Source organism: Podarcis melisellensis (genome assembly GCF_964234715.1).
Source record: "Podarcis melisellensis genome assembly, chromosome: 5".
Lineage (NCBI taxonomy): Eukaryota > Metazoa > Chordata > Lepidosauria > Squamata > Lacertidae > Podarcis > Podarcis melisellensis.
This window is the reverse complement of record NC_138537.1, coordinates 16,943,174-16,967,359: the sequence shown is the minus strand read 5'-3', so window position 1 is coordinate 16,967,359 and position 24,186 is coordinate 16,943,174. Positions and strand designations below refer to the sequence as shown.

At 44.8% G+C, this 24,186-nt stretch overlaps 1 protein-coding gene across 1 annotated transcript in view; it reads right to left on the bottom strand.

Moving 5' to 3' along the window:
• The window catches only part of WDR49 (WD repeat domain 49), a 94,917-nt gene extending 74,842 nt beyond the window's left edge, over positions 1 to 20,075 (bottom strand). Inside the window, exons 1-4 of the mRNA XM_081911452.1 lie at positions 19,053 to 20,075; positions 4,323 to 4,766; positions 2,669 to 2,845; positions 823 to 997 (exon numbers count right to left, since the gene is read on the bottom strand). Coding sequence (XP_081767578.1) covers positions 823 to 997; positions 2,669 to 2,845; positions 4,323 to 4,766; positions 19,053 to 19,175 — 919 coding nt within the window. The 5' untranslated portion in view covers positions 19,176 to 20,075. The remainder of the gene's footprint in view (positions 1 to 822; positions 998 to 2,668; positions 2,846 to 4,322; positions 4,767 to 19,052) is intronic.
• Between the last annotated feature and the right edge of the window lie 4,111 nt (positions 20,076 to 24,186).

Genomic DNA, 24,186 nt, shown 5'->3' with positions numbered 1-24,186 from the left:
AGGACTTGGCAGCAAAATCTTAATTTCCAAAAGGCAGGCCCAGAAGTCGCAGCCTCCTCTCTCCTACTGCCTAACACCCCACAAGTCGGTCCCCCCTCAAAAAAGAAGATGATGCAGCTATAAAAAATATTACCACCACTTAAACATCAGCAAAATTAACCCCCAGGAAAAAATTACAATCTGAGAAGTTGAAGTTTGCTGTAGAGGCTTCCCTTGGGAACTGTGAACACCAGCATGAAAGCAACCATTAGCAGGTTGACATTGCTGATGGAAATAAAGTGTGGTAAAGAAGTTCATATGAATGTGTGAGAATTCGCAGGGCTACATAGGATGTGTGAGCCCAGCTGCCCTTGAGGCCAAGAACTCCAGGACCTACTAATAACAATGCAAACTTGTGTGAGTTTACAGTCCCGCTATGTTCAAACAGAGCTTCCTCAAGGTAACCACATATTTTTATTGTTTATTATTATTAGTTGCATTTGTATCCCACCTTTCTCCCCAAGGAGCTCAACATGGCAAACACACACATATTTCTCCCTCTCCTCATTTAAACCTTACAACAACCCCATTAAGTAAGTTGGGCTAAGAGGCAGTGAGTGGCCAGCTATCACCCACTGAGCTTCGTGGCCAAGTTCAGATTTGATCCCTGGTCTCCCAGATCCTAGTCAACCACTTTAACCACTACACCGCACTGCCTCTCATAGGATTTCAGCCTTTAAGAGCTTTTGTCTGACACCCCAATCTACACCAGAGGCTGGCACCCAAGATTAAAAATAAATAAATAAATAAAGGATTTCCTTGCGTCATTTCTCAGATCAGTACCTTGTCTAACCCATTCCTTATCATGGAGTTTGTGCCTTAACACACAGCAGCATTTGTGATACCCAGAGACCAGCTCCTGCCAAGTCACAGTCATTGTCACATTTTCATCTTCAGTGGAATTTGAAGGTCGTTCAAACAATGAGATCAGAGCTGTGTTGAAGACAATTGCTTGGACCTGTGAAGGATAGAGTTAATTTTTTATATTAAAAAAATCTTCTACCACTCTCAGCATTTCAAAGCAACCCATTACTGACGGCAATAACCTGAATATCACACAAAGCCCCTCCTTTGTTATAAATTCATAACTTGCATGCGTTTGAATTTCACAGCCACGGCTAAGGCTATTTTTTTGCTAATGAGGCTGCCAGGATTTGCTTAGGAGAGGACAACGGAAAGAACTTAAATATGTATAGGTAGCCAACATGTATAGTTGGGCAAGATATGACAAAAGGGGGAGGGTAAACCAATCTAAAAGCAAATGAAGGGAACAAAGCCTTGGGCAGCTAAATGTACTTTCAAGAGAATGAATATGAGTAATGAGAAGCAATTGGGATGAATTGACTTTTGACTTAACATAAGAAGAAAAGCTAAATCTCCCTGGAGTTGGAAGTTCTGAAGCATCGTCTTCACCACTGAACTTATGAAGGTGGACTGGATTGACTCAGTATATAAGAGGAATGCAGATGGAGGAATCACCATCCAGTTCCCATCGTGTCCCCTTGCTCTCCTCAACTGCTGTTACAGGGACACCTGAAAGCCCATCTTGCCCTGAGGGGAGGGGAGAAGCAGCAGAACTGATTTTTCTTTTTAAAAAAAAACAAGTTGTTTCCCGCCCACTCCCAATTCTATTTCAACTTTAAAGGGAAAAAAACCCACCATGCTTATTGTTGTAATAATCTTATGTAAACTGCTTTGTGAGGTCTGCCTGAACAGTGATACTGTGAACAATACTGTCACTAAATAAATAACAAGTGCTCAATCTGTATGGATAGTGCCCTTACATATTTTACTCACTAGATGTTTTGTTGGGTAGAGCCAGGCATTTCCTATTACTTTCTGTTCTTCTCTAAGAAATATAGCTAAGCTCTTCTCTAGCTCCCTGACTGATGTGTCCACTAAGCCTTCTGACAGGGGTGGGTACCAGGAGCAGGTCAGAAATAACCCGCATGACTTCAGTGAACTCTTTATTCAAAGAAGAAAGACAGTCCAGGAGGCTGTGCCTAGTGAGCACAGCAACTCTTCCCCGGAGAACTTGCCCCTATGAGGTAGTTGTGGGGACCGAGGGCCACCGCTTTCCTACAGCTCCCTAAGATTCCTCCTTCCCCAAGCAATTTGAGACTCTGTCATCTTGCTTGTCTTTGCTCCGCCCTCTGCATAGCTCTTCAGGTTCTGGGAGATCAGGGAGGAAGGGAGCTGGTCACAGCAGGAGGGGGAGACACCATGGCTTCTTCACCAGCCTGACTCATCTCTGCCTCTTGGTGTCCCGCCCCCTCCAGCCTCTGCCTCTGCCTATGATTCTAGACTGCTCTCTGCCACAGCCTCTTCCTGCTCACTCAACCCTGTTATCTCTTCAGCTTCTGACTCCTCTTCCTCCCAGTCTGCTCCTTCTTCTCCCTCTAACCACTCATTACTATCCCACAACCACTCCCCTGGCTCTGAGCCTTCTTCTCTTGGGGTTTCCCCAGCTGTTGTCTCCCACCATTCCTCTGCATCCAGCTAGGCCAGGACACCTTCCATGATACTAACGGCCCAGCACTCTTCAAGAGGCAGCTGGTGTCCCAGTACAACAGGGATGAGGAACCTGTGGCCACCCAGATGTTCTCCTGACATTTTGTGCCATACTTGCCTGCCCACAAACATCTCCCATGGTCAGAATAGCATTGTTTCCATCGTGAGGGTTGTACCAGTAGTCCATGCACATCATGGTTCCCCCAAAGCCTTGAAGTCTATACTGACATGAGAACCCTTGTTTGGAATTCAGCTCAGCAAAATAGATCTCTTTGCTTGTAAATGAGACAGCTACCTATATGGGAGGGGGGGGGAGAGAAACAAAGTTAGTGGTGGGGGGAGAGAATATTTCTCCAAGTTTACCACACAGGAGCCTTCATTTCTTAAAAGACTTGCCCATTAGCCTCTGTTGCCCTTTATGTCTCCAATCTTATGCAAAGAACTCCTCTGTGGCATGTGAGCATTCTCACTTTCTTCTTCAAACCCCTGCTCAAAATCTACCTCAAGCCTTTGTCTTAATCCAGGAATAAGGAATTTGTAGCCCTCCAGAGATTGGTTGTCCCTAACCTCCATCAGCTCCAGCCATCATAGCCTATGGTCAGGGAAAATGGGAGCTGTAGCTCATCAACATCTGGAAGCCCACAAAGGTCCCCACTCCTGCCATCACCCCTCATTTCTCTTAACTTTCTGAAACAAAGCCTCCCCTCTCATTCATCTCTTGATATCTTTATCTTTGTATCCTCTTTCTGCCTGTACATATGACATAATGTGGATTTTAAAGTGCTGTGTTTAATTTTAGTTTTGAGATAGATTTTACGTTTTTATTGATGTTATGACCTGTTGCTGCCTACAGAGAAAGGTTTTTACAGAAAGGCAGGCAAGAAATATTGGTGCCTACAGTGCAAAAAGAAAGAAAACACAAACCTCAATGGCCTAAGAAGATAGAGAAGGAGGTAATTGTTGAGGCTGGAGTCAAAAGCTCAGCACAGCAAAGTTGCTTGGTCCTTTGATCCACTAATTGAGGAGCTGTGTGTACACACACACACACACAAAGGCACAGACACTCAATCAGCTTCCATCCACAGACACTCAATCAGCTTCCATCCCAGCACTATAGGCAGGCATCATCCTTGCTAAGACTAACTTCAGCACCTAGAACCATTGGACAGCTCCCTAAAGGCACACTGCCTCTTAGGTTTTACTCTGGTCCAAGATTCCAAGCAGTGCTATGCAGCTGCCTTAAGTCACTGTTTTAAGTTCCCACAGTGCCCCAACCTAAGCTAACTCTTTGTGGGAACTTTAAATGCTGAGTAAACCCAGCCGTCTAGCACAATATTGAGAGCTATCACAACAGCTACATAAGCTCACCAAGACAAAGGGGAGCCCACCAAGTGAAACTTTGCCCAGCATCCTCTTAAACTCAGTCCTGTTCTTTGCAACCTTTGGATAGCCCAGTTAGAATATTTTCCCATCATTCAGTCAGGGTTTAGGTGGATAGGATGGATCTGCTTTCTGGGCTAGGGTGCTACCCATCAGCTGTAGCAGGAGCTGTATCAGAAAACAGACCATCCTTTCCTTGGGGCTGGGCTATTGCCCACATGTTGGAAGGGAAAATTAATGTTTTCTGTGTCCCGAAGGGCAGTAAGTGATTGATACATCCAACTGAGAGGCGATTCCCAACACGGATGGGATCTGTGAGAAGCTGTGAAAAATTATCAGCACTAACATGGTTTCCGAAGTACTGTTACACTTCCATGAGCACAGCTACGTACCTTGTTAACATTTGGCAGTGCAACCAGAGAGGTCACCCAGAGGTCTTTAGGCTTGACAGCTTCTGTGGTGATCTGAAGAGTCCTCTGTAACTTTAGACTCTCTCCCCAGCAGCCGAGCAAACCGTTCCTGCTCACCGTCAGGTAGCTGATAGGGCTTTTCAATAACGTTACGTTCTGAACAGCATCTTTGTGGATCAGAGGGAGAAACCGGAGGTCCTTCCAGTGAGGGATGACCGATCGCCTGGCCCGTTCATCTCTCTCATACAGCTCAAGCAGCACAAAGGAGGTCAATTTGTCCCAGTCAATAAGGCCATCTCGGATCAAATCTATCTTGTCAAACAGCTCGCCGTACTCTTCCTTGGTGCCTTGCCGAACTGCTGTGGACATTTTGTCTACAAACTCTTCTCTCGTCATTGTGCCGGTGCTCTCATTTGATTCTGGGAGCTTGAAAGAAAAGCAAAGAGAGAAGGAGGAGTTTGCCAAGGTGCTAAGGATCGACCCTCATGGAATTCATTCAGTGACCTACTTCTCAATGGCACCCAGAAGAACTGTCTTAATGAGGGAAAGCGCCATGTTTGGTGGTGACAAGGTGCTTTGAAAGCTCTGTCAGTGACATTGAAGTGAAGGCTCTCTGCCTGGTTCCCTGTAACTTTACTTCTCACAGGGAGGGAACCGTGGAAGGCCCTCGGATCTGGAGCTCAGTGTCTGGGCAGAACAATGGGGGGTGGAGATGCTCCTTCAGGTATACTGGGCCAAAGCCATTTAGGGCTTTAAAGTTTTTAAAACATTTTTAAAAATATTTAAAATCAACAATAAACTAAAACTAGTTTAGAAAGACATTTTTTACATGTCTGGGTAGGTTTGCCTAAACAAAAGTGGTTTTTTATCATGTACCAAAAAGAGTGAAGGCATCTGTCCAATGTCAATAAGCAGGGAGTTCCCAAGTTGTGAGTGCAGCTTCACTAAAACATAAATGTCTTACAATTGCAGAACAAGTATTATGTGGCACCTCTAACAGTGCCGGTTCTGCAATTTAAAGAGAGGGCAATTCGATATATGGGGCAAAGCAACCACACAAGTAAATTTAGTACAGCGGTACCTCAGGTTACATACACTTCAAGTTACATATGCTTCAGGTTACAGACTCCGCTAACCCAGAAATAGTACTTGGGGTTAAGAACTTTGCTTCAGGATGAGACAGAAATTGTGCTCCGGCGGCGCGGTGGCAGCAGCAGGCCCCATTAGCTAAAATGGTGCTTCAGGTTAAGAACAGTTTCAGGTTAAGAACGGACCTCTGGAATGAATTAAGTACTTAACCTGAGGTACTTGTATGGTGGGCCTAGATTTATTTTAATTTTTTATCTCACTCTGGAGTCCTCTTTGCAATGAAGAGTGGGTAAGGAATGTCTTAAATAAAACTACCGGTAAATAAAATCCTATGCATGCACACTTACTCGTGAGTAAGCCGCATCAAACTCACAAGGACCTAATCCAACTAAATATAAACCTCCTCTAAAATTATGGGTTGGTGACAAGCCAATTCTCAACTTTGTATCCCCCATAAATAACTGCTGGTTTCCTTCTGTAAAATATGCTTGGAAAATTGGCTTCCTCTGCTTTGGTAACAGATTGCAATGGACATTTTCGTCATATAGATACCTGGGGCCAGGTATGCTTCCATATGCTCCGATGAAAAGCTGTCAGAATAATGATTTTGGATCATTCTGCTAAAAGCCTCTTTATCCTATTTAATAATCATCCAATCCACTCTTCCCTGGGGGATTTCTTCTTTTCTTACAGAGGCTTCCTTGAATTTTCTCATATCCACAAATGAAAACGTTGTGGCAAGGGGATAAGAAATGTTGTTATGTTATAAAAGGCCTCTTCCTAATCCACTGTTGTAATTATTTAACTGAACAGCAGTAAAAAAAATAAAAATTAAATGACACTTCGGTTTTAACATTTCATACACAGAGGGGGAGGGTGGCATCTAAAGTATAACACCATGATAACTTTGTGGGAAATCAAGTTTAATTAATTTTCACGTTTTTTAAAGGGGGAAAAAATCCCATTAGTATTTCAACACTATCTATCTCCGTGTTCCACATAGAATGTTAATGAAACAATATTTCAAAATGGAAATTACACTCCATTGCCCCTTCAATATTATTTCGCTTTTATATATATATAGACAGCAAACAGGAATCTGAAATGAATCAGGGCACTGGGTGTGTGTGTTGTTTTAAGACTTAGGTTTACAGCCTTGTTTTTGAAAATGCTGCACAGCCAGAACCTCTGGACTCAATATACTTCTTGTTATCCGTGAAACATCAGTGCTCTCATGATTGATTGACAGCTACAGGCTTGAGCCCTTCTGGAGAGCAAGCATCAAAGGCACTAACTCGTTGAGTGAAATCTTATTTCAAAACAGTCTGTGCAGCAAGTCCCTATAAGTGTGCAGTCACCAAATGGACAGCAGGAACGAGGGTCAGTAGAAGAGGGTGACTATTAGGAAGCTAAAGGACGCGGGTGGCGCTGTGGTCTAAACCACTGAGCCTCTTAGGCTTGCTGATCAGAAGGTTAGTGGTTCAAATCCCCATGATGGAGTGAGCTCCCGTTGCTCTGTCCCAGATCCTGCCAACCTAGCAGTTTGAAAGCACGAAGTGCAAGTAGATTATTAGGTACCAATCTGGCGGGTAGGTAAATGCCGTTTCCGTGCGCTGCTCTGGTTCACCAAAAGCGGCTTAGTCATGCTGGCCACATGACCCAGAAGCTGTATGTCGGCTCCCTTGGCCAATAAAGCGAGATGAGCGCCGCAACCCCAGAGTTGTCCACGACTGGACCTAATGATCAGGGGTCCGATTCCCTTTACCTCGGCTTAAGAACTTAATTTGTTCTGGAGGTCCATTCTTAACCTGAAACTGTTCTTAACCTGGGGTACCACTTTAGCTAATGGGGCCTCCCGCTGCCACCGCTGCGTGATTTCTGTTCTCATCCTGAAGCAAAGTTCTTAACCTGAGGTACTACTTCTGTGTTAGCGGAGTCTGTAACCTGAAGCGTCTGTAACCCGAGGTACCACTGTATTGTGTTTCAATGTTGGAACCTTCCTTTGGATGGTAGGGTGAAAGGCCAGAAACAAATAAAAAACTAAAAAATTAAACATCTGGTGTTTTCCAGCTGCCCTGTCTGTCATATTTAGCTGCAGAAGGCCCAGTGATGGTGCAGGGACACTGTTATCTGTCAGTGGAGGAAATGCCATATACAGCTCGGTGGTAGAGCATGTGCTTTGCAGGCAGAAGGTCCATTTCTAGGAAAAGCATATCCAGGAAGAGCTGGGAATGCTTCCGGCCTGAAATCCAGGGCAGCCAATGCCAGGAAGTGTGGCCACTGCTGAGCAAGATGTACTCAATGGCCTCAATCAGCATGAAGCAGCTTTCCATGATCCTAATAGGCAAACAAGGACCGCTGGATAGTTAAGTCCAGTCAAAGGTGACTAGTGGGTGCGGCGCTCATCTCGCTTTCAGGCTGAGGGAGCCGGCATTTGTCCACAGACAGCTTTCCGGGTCATGCGGCCAGCAGGACTAAACTGCTTCTGGTGCAACGGAACACCGTGACGGAAACCAGAGTGCACGGAAATGCCGTTTACCTTCCCGCCACAGCGGTACCTATTTATCCTTGAGGTACCACTGTAACCCGAAGTACCACTGTATTAAAAAACAGTTTTAAACCAGTTACCATCATAAAAATAAACTGGGTGCTAAGAATATGCACCACAGGTGTCAGAAGCAGTCAAAAAGCCCTCTCTGGCCATGCATTGATCATGGAGAGGAGGGGGACACACTCACTGGACCTGCTAGCATCTTTAACATGATCACACTGTCATTGGTCTGTGTCCAAATCACACAGGTGGACACCATTGTGGGGTAGCCCTCACCCGACCCATTTCTTGCCTTTACGTATTTCTAAGAAGCCCCAAATGAACATTTCAACTGGCCAGCGTGTGTGAGTCTACACTTTAAAAAAAAAAGATCTATGACTCCATCTAGTTTTTAGCTGCTCCTTGCCGCGATTGGTCAAATGATGGGGAGGTGCCAATTCATATTTCCTTTTCCTCAATCTGTCTCCCATGTAGTCACACTGGGCTTTAAGCTTTCCTTCCAGGCCTCTACCGTTGCACACACACATGTTTGCATGAGGGCCCTTCTGAGCTACCCTCGTCATGTGCCTGAATCTAAGAGATTGAGGGAGGCGGGGGCACAAACAGAATGGACACATCCCAGTGGATTTAGGGATGGAGCAATCGGTCTAGTTCTGGCCCCTATCAACTTTCCACGTGTCTGTTCATAAGCCCATTCTGTCCTGTTTTCAATCTGTGACTCCTCCTTTTAACCATCATATTCAAATGCATATCTTATTACAAATTTTATCACATGATGCATAACTAAACACAGTGTGTGCATTTGTAAACGCATTGTATCCCCCTTAAACACTTTTTAAAAAAATGCAGAGAACCGTATCACACATTTTGGAGAAATGCAAAACCAAATACATTTCGCTGTGCATGATGAGTCCTGCAGGAGATATGGATCAGGCTGATTTTGCATTGCAGTTCACTGAAATTGAATTCCTCAGGGATCCGTATGTGGTCCTATCTTATGAAGGAGGTAGAAACTAAAGAGCCTGTTTGTAACAGATACTCAGGCACTTGGCAAAGAGAAACCCCTTCATTTAACAATAACGTAAAGGCAGAAAATACTTTGCCGAATTACACATTTCCATACAAATGTAATGCTAATCTCAGAGGTAACATAGAACAGCTTCTCCCACAGATATTTTTTTTTTAAGTATTAACAATACATGTAAATGAGACAGCTTTCTCCTGGGAAAGCGCTTCATATTTAAAACCGCTTGTTTGTATTTTGCTGGGGTACTAAGAAGGATACCTGCAAAACATATTTTCTGAAAGCAAGGAACAGCAGCCTACTCTTGGGACAACCAAAATACTAAAGTATGTATCAGTGTGGCAGAGAGTGAAATTGTGACCACATCTATTGCTACAAACCGCATGCAGACTCCACTCGAGATGCAGTTTTGTGCAAAAATGCACAAGTAGCCCAGTGGAGTGGCGGGAGATGTACACAGTGGGGTCGTGGCAAATTTCCAAGCACAGGAGCTTTGCCTCCATAGACACACATCCAATGAGAGTCCAAAACTGCAAATACTTGTGCTGACTCATCACAAACGACCAGAAAACTTGAAAGCCTTGTTACTGCCTCATTTGCTTGCAAGAGGGAGGAGGGTCCAGTCTGTAAATCACACTAGAAACGCCGGCAGAAACTACCACTTGTGACGTTAACATATGAGAGTGCTGGAGGTGAAATAGTTAAACAGGTTACCCTATCAGAACCCAGGGGGTGTAGTCAGAAGGACTATAAAACCAGCTCTGGGAGGGACGAAGGGGGAGTTTGTGGGGAGCTGGGTGGTTGGTTGGAGTGGGAGTGAATTAGGATAGAGTCTGTGGGTAGGTTGAGTTAGTGCAGCGAAATAAGCTGAGTCAGGAACTGTTAGGAAGTAGGAATACAAGGAAATATCTGAGAGGTGGTTTAGTGAGTGAGAGCAGGTAGCGGAAGTTATAGGTCTGGGTAGGCACCCCATGATTGTAATGGACCGATACCGTTTATGAAACCACACGCTTGTTAAACTGCAATAAACAAACAGAAGTTTATGTTCCAATTTAACTCTGACTGGACTCAGTATTGTACCAGGTAGGGCCTGGGTGGCGGCAGCGAGAAATAAAGTGATGGCACAGGGATCAAGAGATGGTGAAACTTCCAGGGACCCTGTGTGATCACCACACCACCATTCCTGCTTGGAAAAAAGTCCTGGAGCCGCACTTCCTAGCATTACAGCTGCAGTACACTGCTGCCATGGACCCACAACTCCTGCCAGTCCAGGGAATCTGCACACAAATGCTGCTCCTTCAGCTGGGTTGGGACAATCACCTTGGAATCACCTTGCGGAGCCAGCAGGGGGAGTCTGTCCCAGAGAGCAGTCCAGACTCGGAGGCAGAAGCTGAAGCAGGAAAGTGAAGATTAGGGAGGCCCTAACTTTGCAGCTGCCCCTTATCTAACTAACATCACTAACGAAGCTTATAGATGGGCTTTCTCCAGAGCCCGCTTTGAGACAATGCCCTCAGCAGTGCTGTACGGCAAATTCACGCGGGTACCGATGCATGCACGTCTCTGCCCCTGTATGTCTGATAGGGTGGAATCTGTTACACACATCCTTCTGTCCTGCAGATTTTATAGTGAAGAGCGAGCTCGACTTATCTTGCCGCTTTTGTCAAAATTCGTACCCCTACGGCATTATTTGGAATCCTCCCCCAAAATTCTAAGAAAATACCTTCTGGAGGATTCCTCGGGCTCAATATCATATGAGGTGGCCAAATTTTGCGCTTTAGCAATCAGGAAGCGTAGATTTCTGCTGTTGAATGGCACATAGCGAAGTTCCCTTGTGTAATCTTTTTTCTTCTTCTTCTTGATGTTCTTGTGGATCTCCCTTTTGTTTGACCTTGTGATGTTTGGTGTCGCTGGCTTTTGCCGCAACAAAACTTGGTAAACTTGGTAAACTTGGACTTCTGAAGCCCACCCCATATTGCTGTGTTAACCGATCTTTTAATTTTTCTTATAAATTTTTACTCACCCATTATCTATGCCTAATTAAGTATTCTATGTATATGTTTGGTTCTTGCTCTTATTTATTTAATAATTATTCACTTAGATTCATACTGTTATGCTACTTATTTAGATGTTTTGCTTATGCTGGTCTATGACCGTAATAAAGAACTTGACTTGGAGGCCAAGAGGCAGAGATGAGTCAGGCTGGTGAAGAGGGGGTGTCTCCCACCCCCTGCTGTGACAAGCTCCCCTCTCCCCTGGTCTCCCAGAACTAAGAGAGGCTAGAAGAAGGCGAAGGAGAAGTTAGTGCAAATTTTTGGGACTCTTAATCTTATGGTTCTGGGTTCGAGCCAGGGGGTTGATCTAGATGACTCTCATAGTCCCTTCCAAGCCTAGAATTCTAGGATTGTACCCAGGAATTCACCTCTTATACCTAATTTTTCCTTGCCAACGAACAATTCCTAGGCCCCTCCGCCACCTTGCAACACTTGTTAAAGACCAAAGAGATCATCAAACAGGGAAAAACAGGTGGCAACAGTAGTCAGGCTACATACATTTCACTGTCTTGAGTGATTTTGAGGGACAGGAGGAGGTCTGACTCCATGCACAAAGAAGAGCTGTAGTTTTTCAAAAGCAGTAAAAAATAAAATATAAAAACGGGGATTTTGAACACAACAGTAAATCAGAGCTTTTGAGAGACCATTCTGCTCTCTGTCCTCCCTTCTGCCGTTGCCGTCAGCTGCTGTCACCAAGAAAGGGAACGACTTTTGCATCCACCCACGTCTGAACAGTGGGGGCTTTTGATTCTGCCAATGAAACTGTCTATCACACTCAGGAGTCGTAGAATTTGTCTGCCTGAGAGTGATCATTCTCAAGATGTTTGCATGCTGGGACTTCACAGTTGTCCAGATAAAGCAATTGATGGAATAAGCAAACCGCAGACATGCTAACGCAGAGTAGGTAGGAAGGAGATCCCAAGCAGCTTTTTCTATACAGGCAGGAACCTGAAATTAACACATTCTGTGTAAAAATCTGTTCTCCAATTTCTCAAAAGTTTTCTTCTCCTGCAAAAGAGGTGTTTATTTTCACCTGTTTGCACTGCGCTGACCTCAAAGCTGCCTACCCCTTCTTCCCCCCATTATGCCAAAGCACCTTACCTGCTATCTCACCTGGTAAGCCATTTCCAGACCCTCCAAGTGTCCCTATTTTCCAGCGACTGCCCCGGATTTACAGAAGCCACCCTGGTTTCTGATTTGATCCCAGAATGTCCCACATTTTTTTGGACGTTTTAATTGGAGAAATATTGGACGGTATGGAGTTATGCAACCCTCAAGCCAAGGAGATAAGTAACTATACAACCTTTAGAAGACATCTGAAGGCAGCCCAGTATAGGGTAGTGTTTTTTTAAAAAATGTTTAATGTTTTATTATGTTTTTATATATGCTGGATGCCACCCAGAGTGGCTGGAGCAATAATAAAATGATGGTGATGATGATGATGGAATAGGACGTCCCTATTTTCATCAGATGGACGAAATGATTGGACAGGGTTCTCGAAGCTACCAGCATGAGTTTGACCAAGCTGCAGGAGGCAGTGGAAGACAGGAGTGCCTGGCGTGCTCTGGTCCAGGGGGTCACAAAGAGTTGGACATGACTAAACGACTAAACAACAATAATTTCCATCAGAGACATAGGAGCCAACTCCTAGGGCCCAGGAGGTCTTTGCCCCACCAATAAAATATTTGAGGGGGCCTGCCCCCCCCAAATTGATGGGCATTGCCATTCAAATGAATAGTGTGCACAGCATCATGTGATCGATTATGTGGGGTGAGCCTTAGTGTCCCCCCCCCCATTTTTAAAAATTCAAACTGGCACTTCCAACAGAAATGTTGGAAGGTATGTAATTTTCTTCTCTTTCTTTATGTTTCCACCACCCCCTTTTTTTATTCAATGCCTCCCAACTGCACCCGAGGCTGCTATCACCGCCGCCGCCACCCCAGGATCATTCCAGCGCCCCCCAGGGGACGTTATGTTGGATATTCTCTCTGTGTGAGAGAGAATCATTTGTTCCAGAAACAGAGAAGAACAGAGAAGAAGTTTCAAGAAGCAGCAGAAGGCTGAGATTGTTTTGTCTATGCAAGGACGCTTTCTGTGGGAACTGTTCTTTGGACATGTGCAGTGAGACAGGAAGCACTGATAACAACGGTTCTGTGTAACTTGTTGCAACTTGTTGTGAGTCTCTTGCTTGTGTCTTGCGGTGAGAGAAGCAGGGAGAGCACCTTGGGATCTTGTTGGATTCTAAGCATGCCTTGATCACAGCATTGGTGAATGTCTGTATATATTTGCTACCAATATGCTTCTATATGCCTGTCAAGTAAACCTCTACACTTGGCTGAATCCTTATGGCATCCATGAGTGTTTATTGCCTACTGTGTGTACCTTCAAGGAGACATCACCTTGCCGACAAAGGTCTGTATAGTTAAAGCGATGGTTTTCCCAGTAGTGATGTATGGAAGTGAGAGCTGGACCATAAAGAAGGCTGATTGACGAAGAATTGATGCTTTTGAACTATGGTGCTGGAGGAGACTCTTGAGAGTCCCATGGACTGCAAGAAGATCAAACCTATCCATTCTGAAGGAAATCAGCCCTGAGTGCTCACTGGAAGGACAGATCCTGAAGTTGAGGCTCCAGTACTTTGGCCACCTCATGAGAAGAGAAGACTCCCTGGAAAAGACCCTGATGTTGGGAAAGATGGAGGGCACAAGGAGAAGGGGATGACAGAGGATGAGATGGTTGGACAATGTTCTCAAAGCTACCAGCATGAGTTTGACCAAACTGTGGGAGGCAGTGGAAGACAGGAGTGCCTGGCATACTCTGGTCCATGGGGTCACGAAGAGTTGGACATGACTAAACGACTAAACAACAACAACAAAAGTGTGTACCTTCAACCCCAAAGACACTTCCAAGGTTGATGGATTGATCCAACACATTATCGCCCACTTTGGGAAACACTGTACCAAGGGTTGCCAACATTTTTCTCTGCTGATACAGTGGTACCTTGGCTTAAGAACTTAATTCGTTCTGGAGGTCCGTTCTTAACCTGAAACTGTTCTTAACCTGAAGCACTGCTTTATCTAATGGGGCTTCCTGCTGCCGCCGTGCCACTGGAGCACGATTTCTGTTCTCATCCTGAAACATATGTAACCCGAGGTACCACTGTACTTCGTTAACACCTGCCCACCAATCAGAAATGTGGCACCTGAAGTTCCCCGTTGCTGCATAGGGAAAGGGTTGATACTATGCTTGTTATGCCACTGTTGCGAGATGGAGAAATAATCAGTTGGCAACCCAGATTTCTGCTGCCAGCAGCTGGCGGCACTCCCCAGTAAGCAGCTTTGTGTACCCACTGGCAGATCTGAGGTTTTCATCATTTCATGTGAAGGAAACCCCCTGCTCCCACCTCCTGCCAATTCTTTTCCCATGGAAAATCCAGCGATCGCATAAACGATTGAGCAAGAGCCCTGCAGGTGATCTGAAAGTGATCTGTCAGTGAGGAAATGACAAGTCGCTTGCTCCGTTGAAGCTCAGAAACGAGACCTCTCCTTTTCGTTTCTCCGGCGGAAGATCCTTCTCTTTGCAAAATCAAAGCAGTGCATGCAGCTCCAAAATGAAGCTGACCGTGAAAAGGGTCCGTCACCTCGTCAAATCGCCTGCTCCCCCTCCATGTCTTGCTCAAAAAAGAGATGCAAGCCACGTTCCTCTCATTTCCTGCCAAGATACAGTCCGCTATATATGGATGCCATCAACTCCCATTAGCAGAACGGCTGGCAGAGGGGAAAAGGCCAGCTCGTGGAAGGCAAGCTATTGTAATCGCAATCACCTCAATTAGACCCAATTTAAACCACAGGCCTGACATGCTACAGTAATTAGAGATCAAAAGCTTGGCCTGTCAAGCTTTTGCTGCTTCTCCTCTCTCTTACAGAGGTGCAGGTTAGTGCAAGAGGTCTTGAAATTGTACTTCTTCTACACTACAGCGACAGACAAGGCCAGATCAAAGGACATAAACATCTCCTAGTCCCTAACCCATTAGTACCCATTCCGAGAGAACTGACTTGTGCTGGTAGAATAGCAAGGAATGGAACAAGCCGCCATGGAAGAATCAGCCAGGGTGCATGTCTCTGTCTGCGTTGATGCTCGTGGGTACATGCATTGCCTGACATTGCAGAACTTTTGCTAATAAACTAGCCGTAGTCATTTGCTTTTCATACCTTGAGCTCACTGAGATATTCTGCCTCACTATGAAATATTATTCTGGAAGGGCCGTGACTGGTTGACAATGGAGGAGTGTGGCTTTGGGGGTGAAGTCAAACTCTTGGAAGGTTGCAGCAGCTTCTGTGGCTGCAGAAACCAATATGGGAGAGACATGTTTTGGGAGGGGTGTAGCCAGGTGGTAAGGCCCATGCTTTGCGTGCAAAATGGCCCAAACTCAATCCCTGGTATCTTCCAGGTAGGTCTGGAGGAAACCCATCTGGAAACCCTGGAGAGGCACCAACACTGAGTGTAGATCTGAGGTTGGGAACCTGTAGTCTTCCAGATATTGCCTGCCATCATCTGTGACCATTGGCCAAGCTGGCTGGGTTTGACAGGAGTTGGAGACAAACCACGTATGGAAAGCCACAAATTCCACATACCTGATATAGACAGTACTCAGCTAAATGGGCCAACAATCTCACTCACTATAAGGCAGCTTCCTATGGTGACATCGACATTTAAAGCACACTTAGGCCACTCTTGTTAGTCATGTCTTCTCCCGAAGAATCCTGGGAACTGTTCCAGGTATGTATGTTAACATTGTTGACTTCCATTCCATGTGGCTCTTCCCTTTGAGCTGGCTCCACTTTCAAGATACGGAGCTCCTTTTCCTGCAATATCCCAGATTTGGGTAGTCTGATCATGTTCTCTTACTTAAATTCTGTCTCTACTATCTCACTGCTTCTCTCTCTGCACTTGAGGACCTAAGTTGCCTCCAGAAGCCTTCAGTTCTCTTCTTTCTATATTTGTAGGGAGAAGGCTTTCAAAGTTCCCATGGGCTTTGGCACAGCACTAGTCCATCCTAGTTGTGATTAGTGTCAAGGACTTGGACCAAAAACAAAGACGATATTTTGAGGAGCAACTGAAAACTCACCAATTAACAAATTCTCAGTTGGAGAAGAACTTCTTAAGAAATGATGTTCAGTTGGAAAGACATCCAAATTCATATCCCAGACCAAATTCACATCCCCAAAATAGATAATTAAACATGTTAGCAACATCCCTACTGGTGAGCAGAGTTTTCTGCCTAGTACCTCACGCAGCTTTCTCGGTTAGAATCGCAAAATTATTGTGACACCAATGACTGGCTTTGTTCAGATTATGCATATGCAGCTTTCCCCATTTTGTTCTTTTAATGAATGATACTATTTTCCACAGAAACGTAAGCATCTTTGATAACAGTTTGCTTGTTCCCTTTCCACTTCACAGGCGGGATCAGGGAAAAGCACATAAAGAACAGGAAATCAGGAACTGTTGGCTGAAAGGTCCCCAGGAGGCAGCATTACTGAAAAGTCAGGTGTCACCAAACCAGAGTTTTTGAGGGCAACCTGCAACCCCTCAGCCTAGACTACATTCAGATTTGGTGAATACTGTGTTGGTTTCCCTGATTACAATAGTGCTTCTGTTCTGCTTGATAACATTTCTTTCACACTGCAGAACCTGTTGTATTACGGGATTGTGGCTTTTGGACCAGTATATTGACACGTCGTGCTAAATTTCATTCAGCAACCAATGTCATAGGACAATGGCACTACTACTGCATTCTGTGTAGGCAGCACTGTATTGGGAAGTTTTTAACATCTGATGTTTCGCTATTTTTTAAATATTCTGTTGGAAGCTGCCCAGAGCGGCTGGGGTATAAGTAATAAATTATTATTATTATTTTGTTCCCCCATGAAAGCCAGTATTGCGCCCCAATTTTTGTCATTTTACTCACACAGTTTACTCACACAGGGTCTGCTAGAATCAAATAACAGGGAAACGAGTGCTAAACACATGCTATGTTCCATCATTTTCCTGGAAGTGGCTTTTACCTTGTATGAAAACTCAGATATCGTAAGGAAATTAACAATTAACCGTTAGGGGAACATCAGGGAAGTGGTGTAAACGGCCACATGAATGCAACCTTAATTTCATACAGGTGGAAAGGAGGAGAAAACTGGTAGTGAAGGATAGAAGAAAGTGAGAAAATGGAGTCAGAGAGAGAGAGAGAGAGAGAATGGGGTGCCCCGCCAGCATGCAACCTCTAAGTAAATGCAGCCCTATGCAGAAAGGTGGGGAGCCCACCCCTCCCCCTTCTGCTTTACAGGCCGAGCCAACATTTTATCCTTTTAGCCGGTTGCCAGAATCAGACGAGGCAAGGCCAGCGAAAAAGCATAATCCCATCACTTGCACTTGGACTGCTCAGAGACCCATTACTGAGTGACGGCAGAACAACAGCATCACTGCCTTTTAATTCCACGGGCTGTAAAAGCTTCCTCTGAGGATAGTTTGAGAGCAAATGGCACCTGTGGGCCTTCTGGGCCTAACAATTCAGAGCAGCTGGACCAGCTCCACTCTGAGACTGATGCTCTCACTCTGTTCGTTAACCTGCCATCCCACACGAGGCCACAGCACTAGCTCAGGGGCATATTTCAGGTTTTGGGGTTGTTTCTGCTTTTGTTCCAGGCTGTTCTGCTCCTGTAGCTTTTGCAACCTTTGAAAATAGATCCATGCCATTTCCCCCCCTTTTTGTGTGTGCGAGGTACAGACAAAAGCAACCATTTATTTTAATACAGGCTGTCACTGGGCTTTGCTTGTGTGTGTTTATAGATTACAAAATATAACACCGCCATTTCCTTTCCAGACTCCTCTCAAATTACACTTTTGAAAAGAAACAGGCCTTTTGAGCTAAAACGTGCCAACTGTCAGGGACGGGCTGGACCCTGAGGAGTGGGCACCGGGAGGGCGGTTTCCCCCCCTTTTAATCCCAGATGGAAGCTGTCTGACATCACTAAGTGCTGAGAGATAGCACTCTGCCTATGTTCAAGGCGGTTTATCAGTATTACATGCCCATTTCTAGAGCTGAGCCTTGCCACTGAAAATAGCTTCAGGGTCTACAATGTGGCGAGCCCTGGCTCAAAGTAAGTCTTGCTTTTGAAACAAACCTATGATCACAATGTGTTGGTAGATTTCTGGTTTTTGCAACTATCAGAAGCACAGGAGGTCTGCCCTTCTTGGCATTGGATCAGTCTCCATACAGGGTCCCGCTTGCATCTCCAGAACCACCGCTTGAAGAGTAATGCAAGTACAGGGCACCTCCCAATCGAATCATGGCATTCTCCATGTACAGCAAATAATGCAAAAACATGCAAGTTTGTTGTGACCGCTCCAGGTCAGAAGTGTGGACCCACAAGCCTTGGGGCTTAATACAGCCCTCCAGGCCTCTCTATGGCCTGAGGGACTCCCCCAAAGGCTATACCAGGCATAGGCAAACTTGGTCCTCCAGGTGTTTTGGGACTACAACTCCCATCATCCCTAGGCTAACAGGACCAGTGGTCAGGGATGCTGGGAGTTGTAGTCCCGAAACATCTGGGGGCCGAGTTTGCCTATGCCTGGGCTATACCCCTCTTCCCAGCCCTTCATTGCATTCTCTTTTGCATGGCGGGTATGTGTCCTTGAATTTTTGCTAATACTTCTGACTCATCTGGATGGAGAATAGAGAGGAGTATGTATGAGAGGATATAGAAACCAGCCTCCTGTGCATTACTCTGCCCACTATGCCTCCATCCCTGCCCCAGGTAGTTCCTCAGAAGTTTGTCCACAAAGGGATGTGTCTCTTGGGAAGAAACATGTTGCTCAAACCAATAGGCTCTCCTTCCTCTGATCTCTCTTTCCACCCCTTTGTTTTCTACCTCAATGATGATAGGAAAGGTGATCTTCCCTAACAACTCTAAAGCCCTTCAGGTCACTTGAGAACTTACCTTAAAAAACTCCTGCATCCTCATAAAATCATGAATAGTCAGCCTGTTTTCAAGTCGTTCTGTACTTTTCTCTCTCGCAGAATCTTCAGCCATGTTAAGCAGCTGCTTCCCAGTAGCAGCCATGGCTTTTTTTTTTACCCAGGAAATGTGGTGCTCGTGCTTAATTTGCTTTTATCTCAATCAATACATCTCCAAAGGTGGTTCTTTGCTCGGCTTTTATGTCCTTTCAGAATTTAATTTCCTCCAGAATAATTTGTGGTGAGCAAGCCGTCTCTGGAATGTCAAAAAGGGTTTGGATGGACAAGAACCAAAAGGACAAAACACGGACTTCAATCACAATGCTCTCGTTTTTATTTCTCGCAGGTTGCATGTGAGCTCTGGAATGCTGTATGCGAGCCAGAAAAACGTAAGTGGCTTTCTCTGACGGTAAATAGAATCCATCCCAGCAAATTTTACCTTTTACAGTTTCTTCCTGGAAATGTAACAGAAGCTGTTCACCTGGAGAAAATCCATTTTGCTTACCTTGTTTGCTATTAATGTGCTATTTATTCAGATTAAAATCCCATTATCTTTCCCAACCACACTTGATTAGCTCCAGCACTCCTTTCTCTTGAGTGCAGAGTGGAGGCTATAGACATTTCGCAGGACTGCTTCGAGTAGCTGAGTTTCCTTGAGTTTGCAAGCGTTCCTTAGCAACCTTGCACAACACTAGCTAACTGCCCTTTCCACCCCTCCCAATTAGTGGGAGAAATTGCTTAGCTAGGAAGGATCTGTTGCAGCAAGCTGGGAAACGAAGCCCACCTATTTGATTTAAAGACTTGGAAGCCATTCAGAAGAGCAAAGGGTCTTGAATTCTGAACAGGTGCATGCACACAGACAGGCATAGTGCTTGTGCAACCCTCATGAGCTGCTGATCGGCATGGTTGTTATAGAGCACTACTACAGACCACTGAGCGGGATCCTGGCAGTAACACAACTATTATTAATTTTAGACCAGAGGTGAAGAACCTATAGCCCTCCAGCTATCCCAGCTCTCATCACTCCCAGCCAACATGGTCAATAGTCAGGGATGGTTGAAGTCCAGCATCATTGGGAGGTCTATAGGTTTTCCATCCATATTTTAGTCCATCTGTAGTCTGTTTGCAGAACGGGATACGACCCAGTAGCTATGTTGTATTTGGTCTCTGGTTTTGCTTTACTCAAAAAGAAAAGGAGCTGGAAGGACAGGAGAGGTGGAGATTACTACCATAGTACAGTGTTTTTCAACCACTGTTCCGTGGCACACTAGTGTGCCGCAAGATGTTGCCTGGTGTGCCGTGGGAAAAATTGAAAAATTCGAAAGATTTATAAAAAAAAAAAGACAAATTTTCGCCCACTAGGCAGGCGCCGGACTGTGTCCACCCTATTTTCCAGCCGTCCTGGGTGGGGATCGGATCGGATGAGAGCAGACAGGCAGTCCGCTCTAATCCGATTCCCCATAGAGAGCAGCGGGGTTCTGACATCTCCCTCTCCGCAAACAGTGCGGAGACGGAGCTGTCATCCGCCGGCTCAGCGGATCGATCCCCGCTGAGCAGAGAACGGTCCACAATGTTTTTGTTTGCCATTAAAGAAAAAAAATTAAACATTTTCTAATGGTGATATGCCTCGTGATTTTTTTCAAGAAACAAGTGTGCCTTTGCCCAAAAAAGGTTGAAAAACACTGCCATAGTAAATTGTAGCCGCCATGTGCAGTCTCCTTCCACCCAATCACCCAAAAAATCTCACATATGATGAGCCTTCTGAGCAACAGTTTGGCTTCTTTGAACCACTGGAGGTTGCTGGACCAGAACTCCCATCATCTCTGACCACTAGTCATGTTGGGTGGGGCTGATGGGAGCTAGAGCTTAGCAACCTCCAGAGAGCCACATCCCTTAGTCTTTAACCTATTTCTGACCTTGGTAGGAGAGAGAGAGAGAGAGAGAGAGAGAAAGAAATGGGCAGAGGCTAGGGGGCTGCATCTAATCCTCCACTGCCCCTAACTGACATGGCTGACGACTGATTAGGGTTTCACATGGCCAGCCCCAACTACTATAGAATGCCTTCCATCTGTTTGCAAGCCTTAATAAATAATAACAATAATATTTTCTATGCCGCTCATCTGACTGGGTTTCCCCAGCCACTCTGGGTGACTCCCAACAGAATATTAAAAACACAATAAAACATCAAACATTAAAAACTTCCCTAAATAGGGCTGCCTTCAGATGTCTTCTAAAAGTCAGATAGTTGTCTATTTCCTTGACATCTGATGGGAGGGCGTTCCACATGGCAGGACAATGTTATTGTCACAAGCTTGATGACCACTGAATTTTATCAGTCCCAGCACCTGGCTGAACATGGGATTCAGCACCAGACTGAAGACTTCTGGGGTGATGGGTGGAAGAATGGGATTTTTTAAAAAAAAGAAAACATTTTGGTAGACTTACCTCTATCTGCTAGTCAGTTGGCACTCCACTGTTCCACTTCCAGGTGCTGCAGATTATTCTGCTGTGCAGCAAAACAGAGCCAAGCTTAACACTGGGCATTGAGAAAGGATTGACAATGCAGCTCTTTCTGATGGCTACGTCCCTGTTAAACAGGAATGCTTTGATCTTATCCTACACAATGCATCAGATACTCCAAATTATACTAAAATCACAGGCCCCTTTCATCGCTGTCACCAGGCCTAAAAACTACCTTTAAAGGCTAATCCCTTTTCTGCTGCCTCTAGAGCTGTGATCAATTTCTGTCCTGCTGCTGAGAGTAATCCAAGGCTTTGTAGATGTTCACAAAACAAAAATGCAAGTCAAAGCTTTACATAGAGAGGCTGCTACTGGGCTATATCCCCATGAAACCAAAACCCATATAATCAATTTCTTCTTTAAAATTTCTTTTACTGAAGTTTGCTGCTGTTCCGTACATAGGGAGCTACCATTTCCTCTTCTAGCCTAATAGTGTTTCATTTTATTGGTGTTTTACTAATAGCGTTGGCAGCAGCAACAGCAGATTTCCAGGTTCTCAAGGGAGAGGTCCTTCACATCATCTGCTACCTGAACCTTTTTTTACTGGTGGGCTCTGGGATTGAATCTTGGACCTTCTGGGAGGAAGGCCTGCATACTTATCCTAGGGATAAAAGGATCTGGAAAATTTTGGCTCTTCATTTCTCATTTTTTCAAGGCTTAAATTCAGTTATCCCAATTTTTCGGCATTTCGTGATTTAAAAACAATCTCATCAAGGTTCATCAGCATTTTAGTGCAAACCTCTCCAGATAACTTTTTATATGCAGCTTTGACTCACGTACACTTTTTTTGCAAGCATTTTCCCTGATGCAATATATTTTTGTATGTTAATTTTCACCAATATCTTCACTTTTATGCACACTTTCCCCCAATATAGGCATTTTCATATACTGGCTAGAGAACCGCATCACAAAATTCAGAAAAGTGCAGATTTTGAAGGATAGCTGTGTATCAGTTTTGGAAACTGGTAAAATTCAGCTTTAAGTGAATACTGGATTGATTTTTTTTCTCTACTCCTAGTCCCCACCCTACAAACTAAAGGCTAACACCTCCATCTCAGAAAGCAGGGTAGAAACAAACCTAGACAGGAGCTCCCTTCTAGTTCTCAAATAGAACCGCAGCTGCTATTCAAAATAAAAGAAAATATTACTTCCAAATCGGCAGATCAAACCTCAATCAAAAGAAGATACAAGAGAACAAAGGACTGAGCAGGCACAAGGAAAACTCCTGCTGGGCCCTGATCTAACATCTGAAGGTGGGGAAGGTCCCATGCACACACTGGTTTGTTACCTGATCTCCAGCAAAAAGAAATAAATGTGATGGCAAGTCCAACCATCCTTTCCCATGTTGTGGCAGATCAATCAGCTGCTTCACACCTCAAACCCGACTACAGGTCATCAAGGCCCACCCCCAAAACATGCCTACTGAAAATGTCAGAAAGGCACAAATGTCAATTCTTTAAGAAAAACCAAGGGTAGACACCGAGGTCCAAATTGCTTGCACTTTATGGAGCTTTTATATTAGCAATGGACAAAAGCAACCATCAGAGTGAATTGTATTGTGGAATTTTAACTCTCTTGTTCAACCAAAACTTGACAGCCACTTGGGCTGAATGAAGATCAGTTTTAATTATCTACAACACCCTTTTCATAGAACCATAGAGTTGGAAGAGACCACAAGGGCCATCGAGTCCAACCCCCTGCCAAGCAGGAAACACCATCAGAGCACTCCTGACATATGGTTGTCAAGCCTCTGCTTAAAGACCTCCAAAGAAGGAGATTCCACCATACTCCTTGGCAGCAAATTCCACTGTCGAACAGCTCTTACTGTCAGGAAGTTCTTCCTAATGTTTAGGTGGAATCTTCTTTCTTGTAGTTTGGATCCATTGCTCTGTGCCGCTTCTATGGAGCAGCAGAAAACAACCTTTCTCCCTCCCCTATGTGACATCCTTTTATATATTTGAACATGGCTATCATATCACCCCTTAACCTTCTCTTCTCCAGGCTAAACATGCCCAGCTCCTCTTAGCCGTTCCTCATAAGGCATCGTTTCCAGGCCTTTTGATATTCTGCAGTTCTGCATATGTTGTGGCCTTGTACATATTTTACTAAATGTTTCATATTCTTTTCTGCCAACTACCTTGGGAAATCTTTGTGCGGTCCAGAAGAGGCAAGGGCTTTCCCCATGAGTTCCAGCGTGAAAGAGCTGTGTGCATAGCAAATGGAGCAGAGCTTTGAAACATGCAAACCAGCTGCAGACTCCAAGTACTATGTGTAAGACTTGTGTGAAATCAGTGCTTTGAGGGAGACAAGCAGCTGCACACCCCACCACTCTAATAGTTTCTCAGCTGCTACCAGAAATACAGAACATCTGGAAGCTAGGAGGTTTAAAAGCTGTTAACTTTCCAACAACAGCATTTCAGAGAAACCAAGAAATGCCCTTTACCGAAAGCACTCAAAAGGTAATAGTTATTAGCAGCTGATAAACAGGGGTTAGGTTTGGCTGTGAGCATGTGGAGCAGGCACACACAGCAGAAGACACAAGCATCAGTCGCACTCTTGAGAAGTCCCTTTCACAGTGCATTAGTGGCTAATGGAAT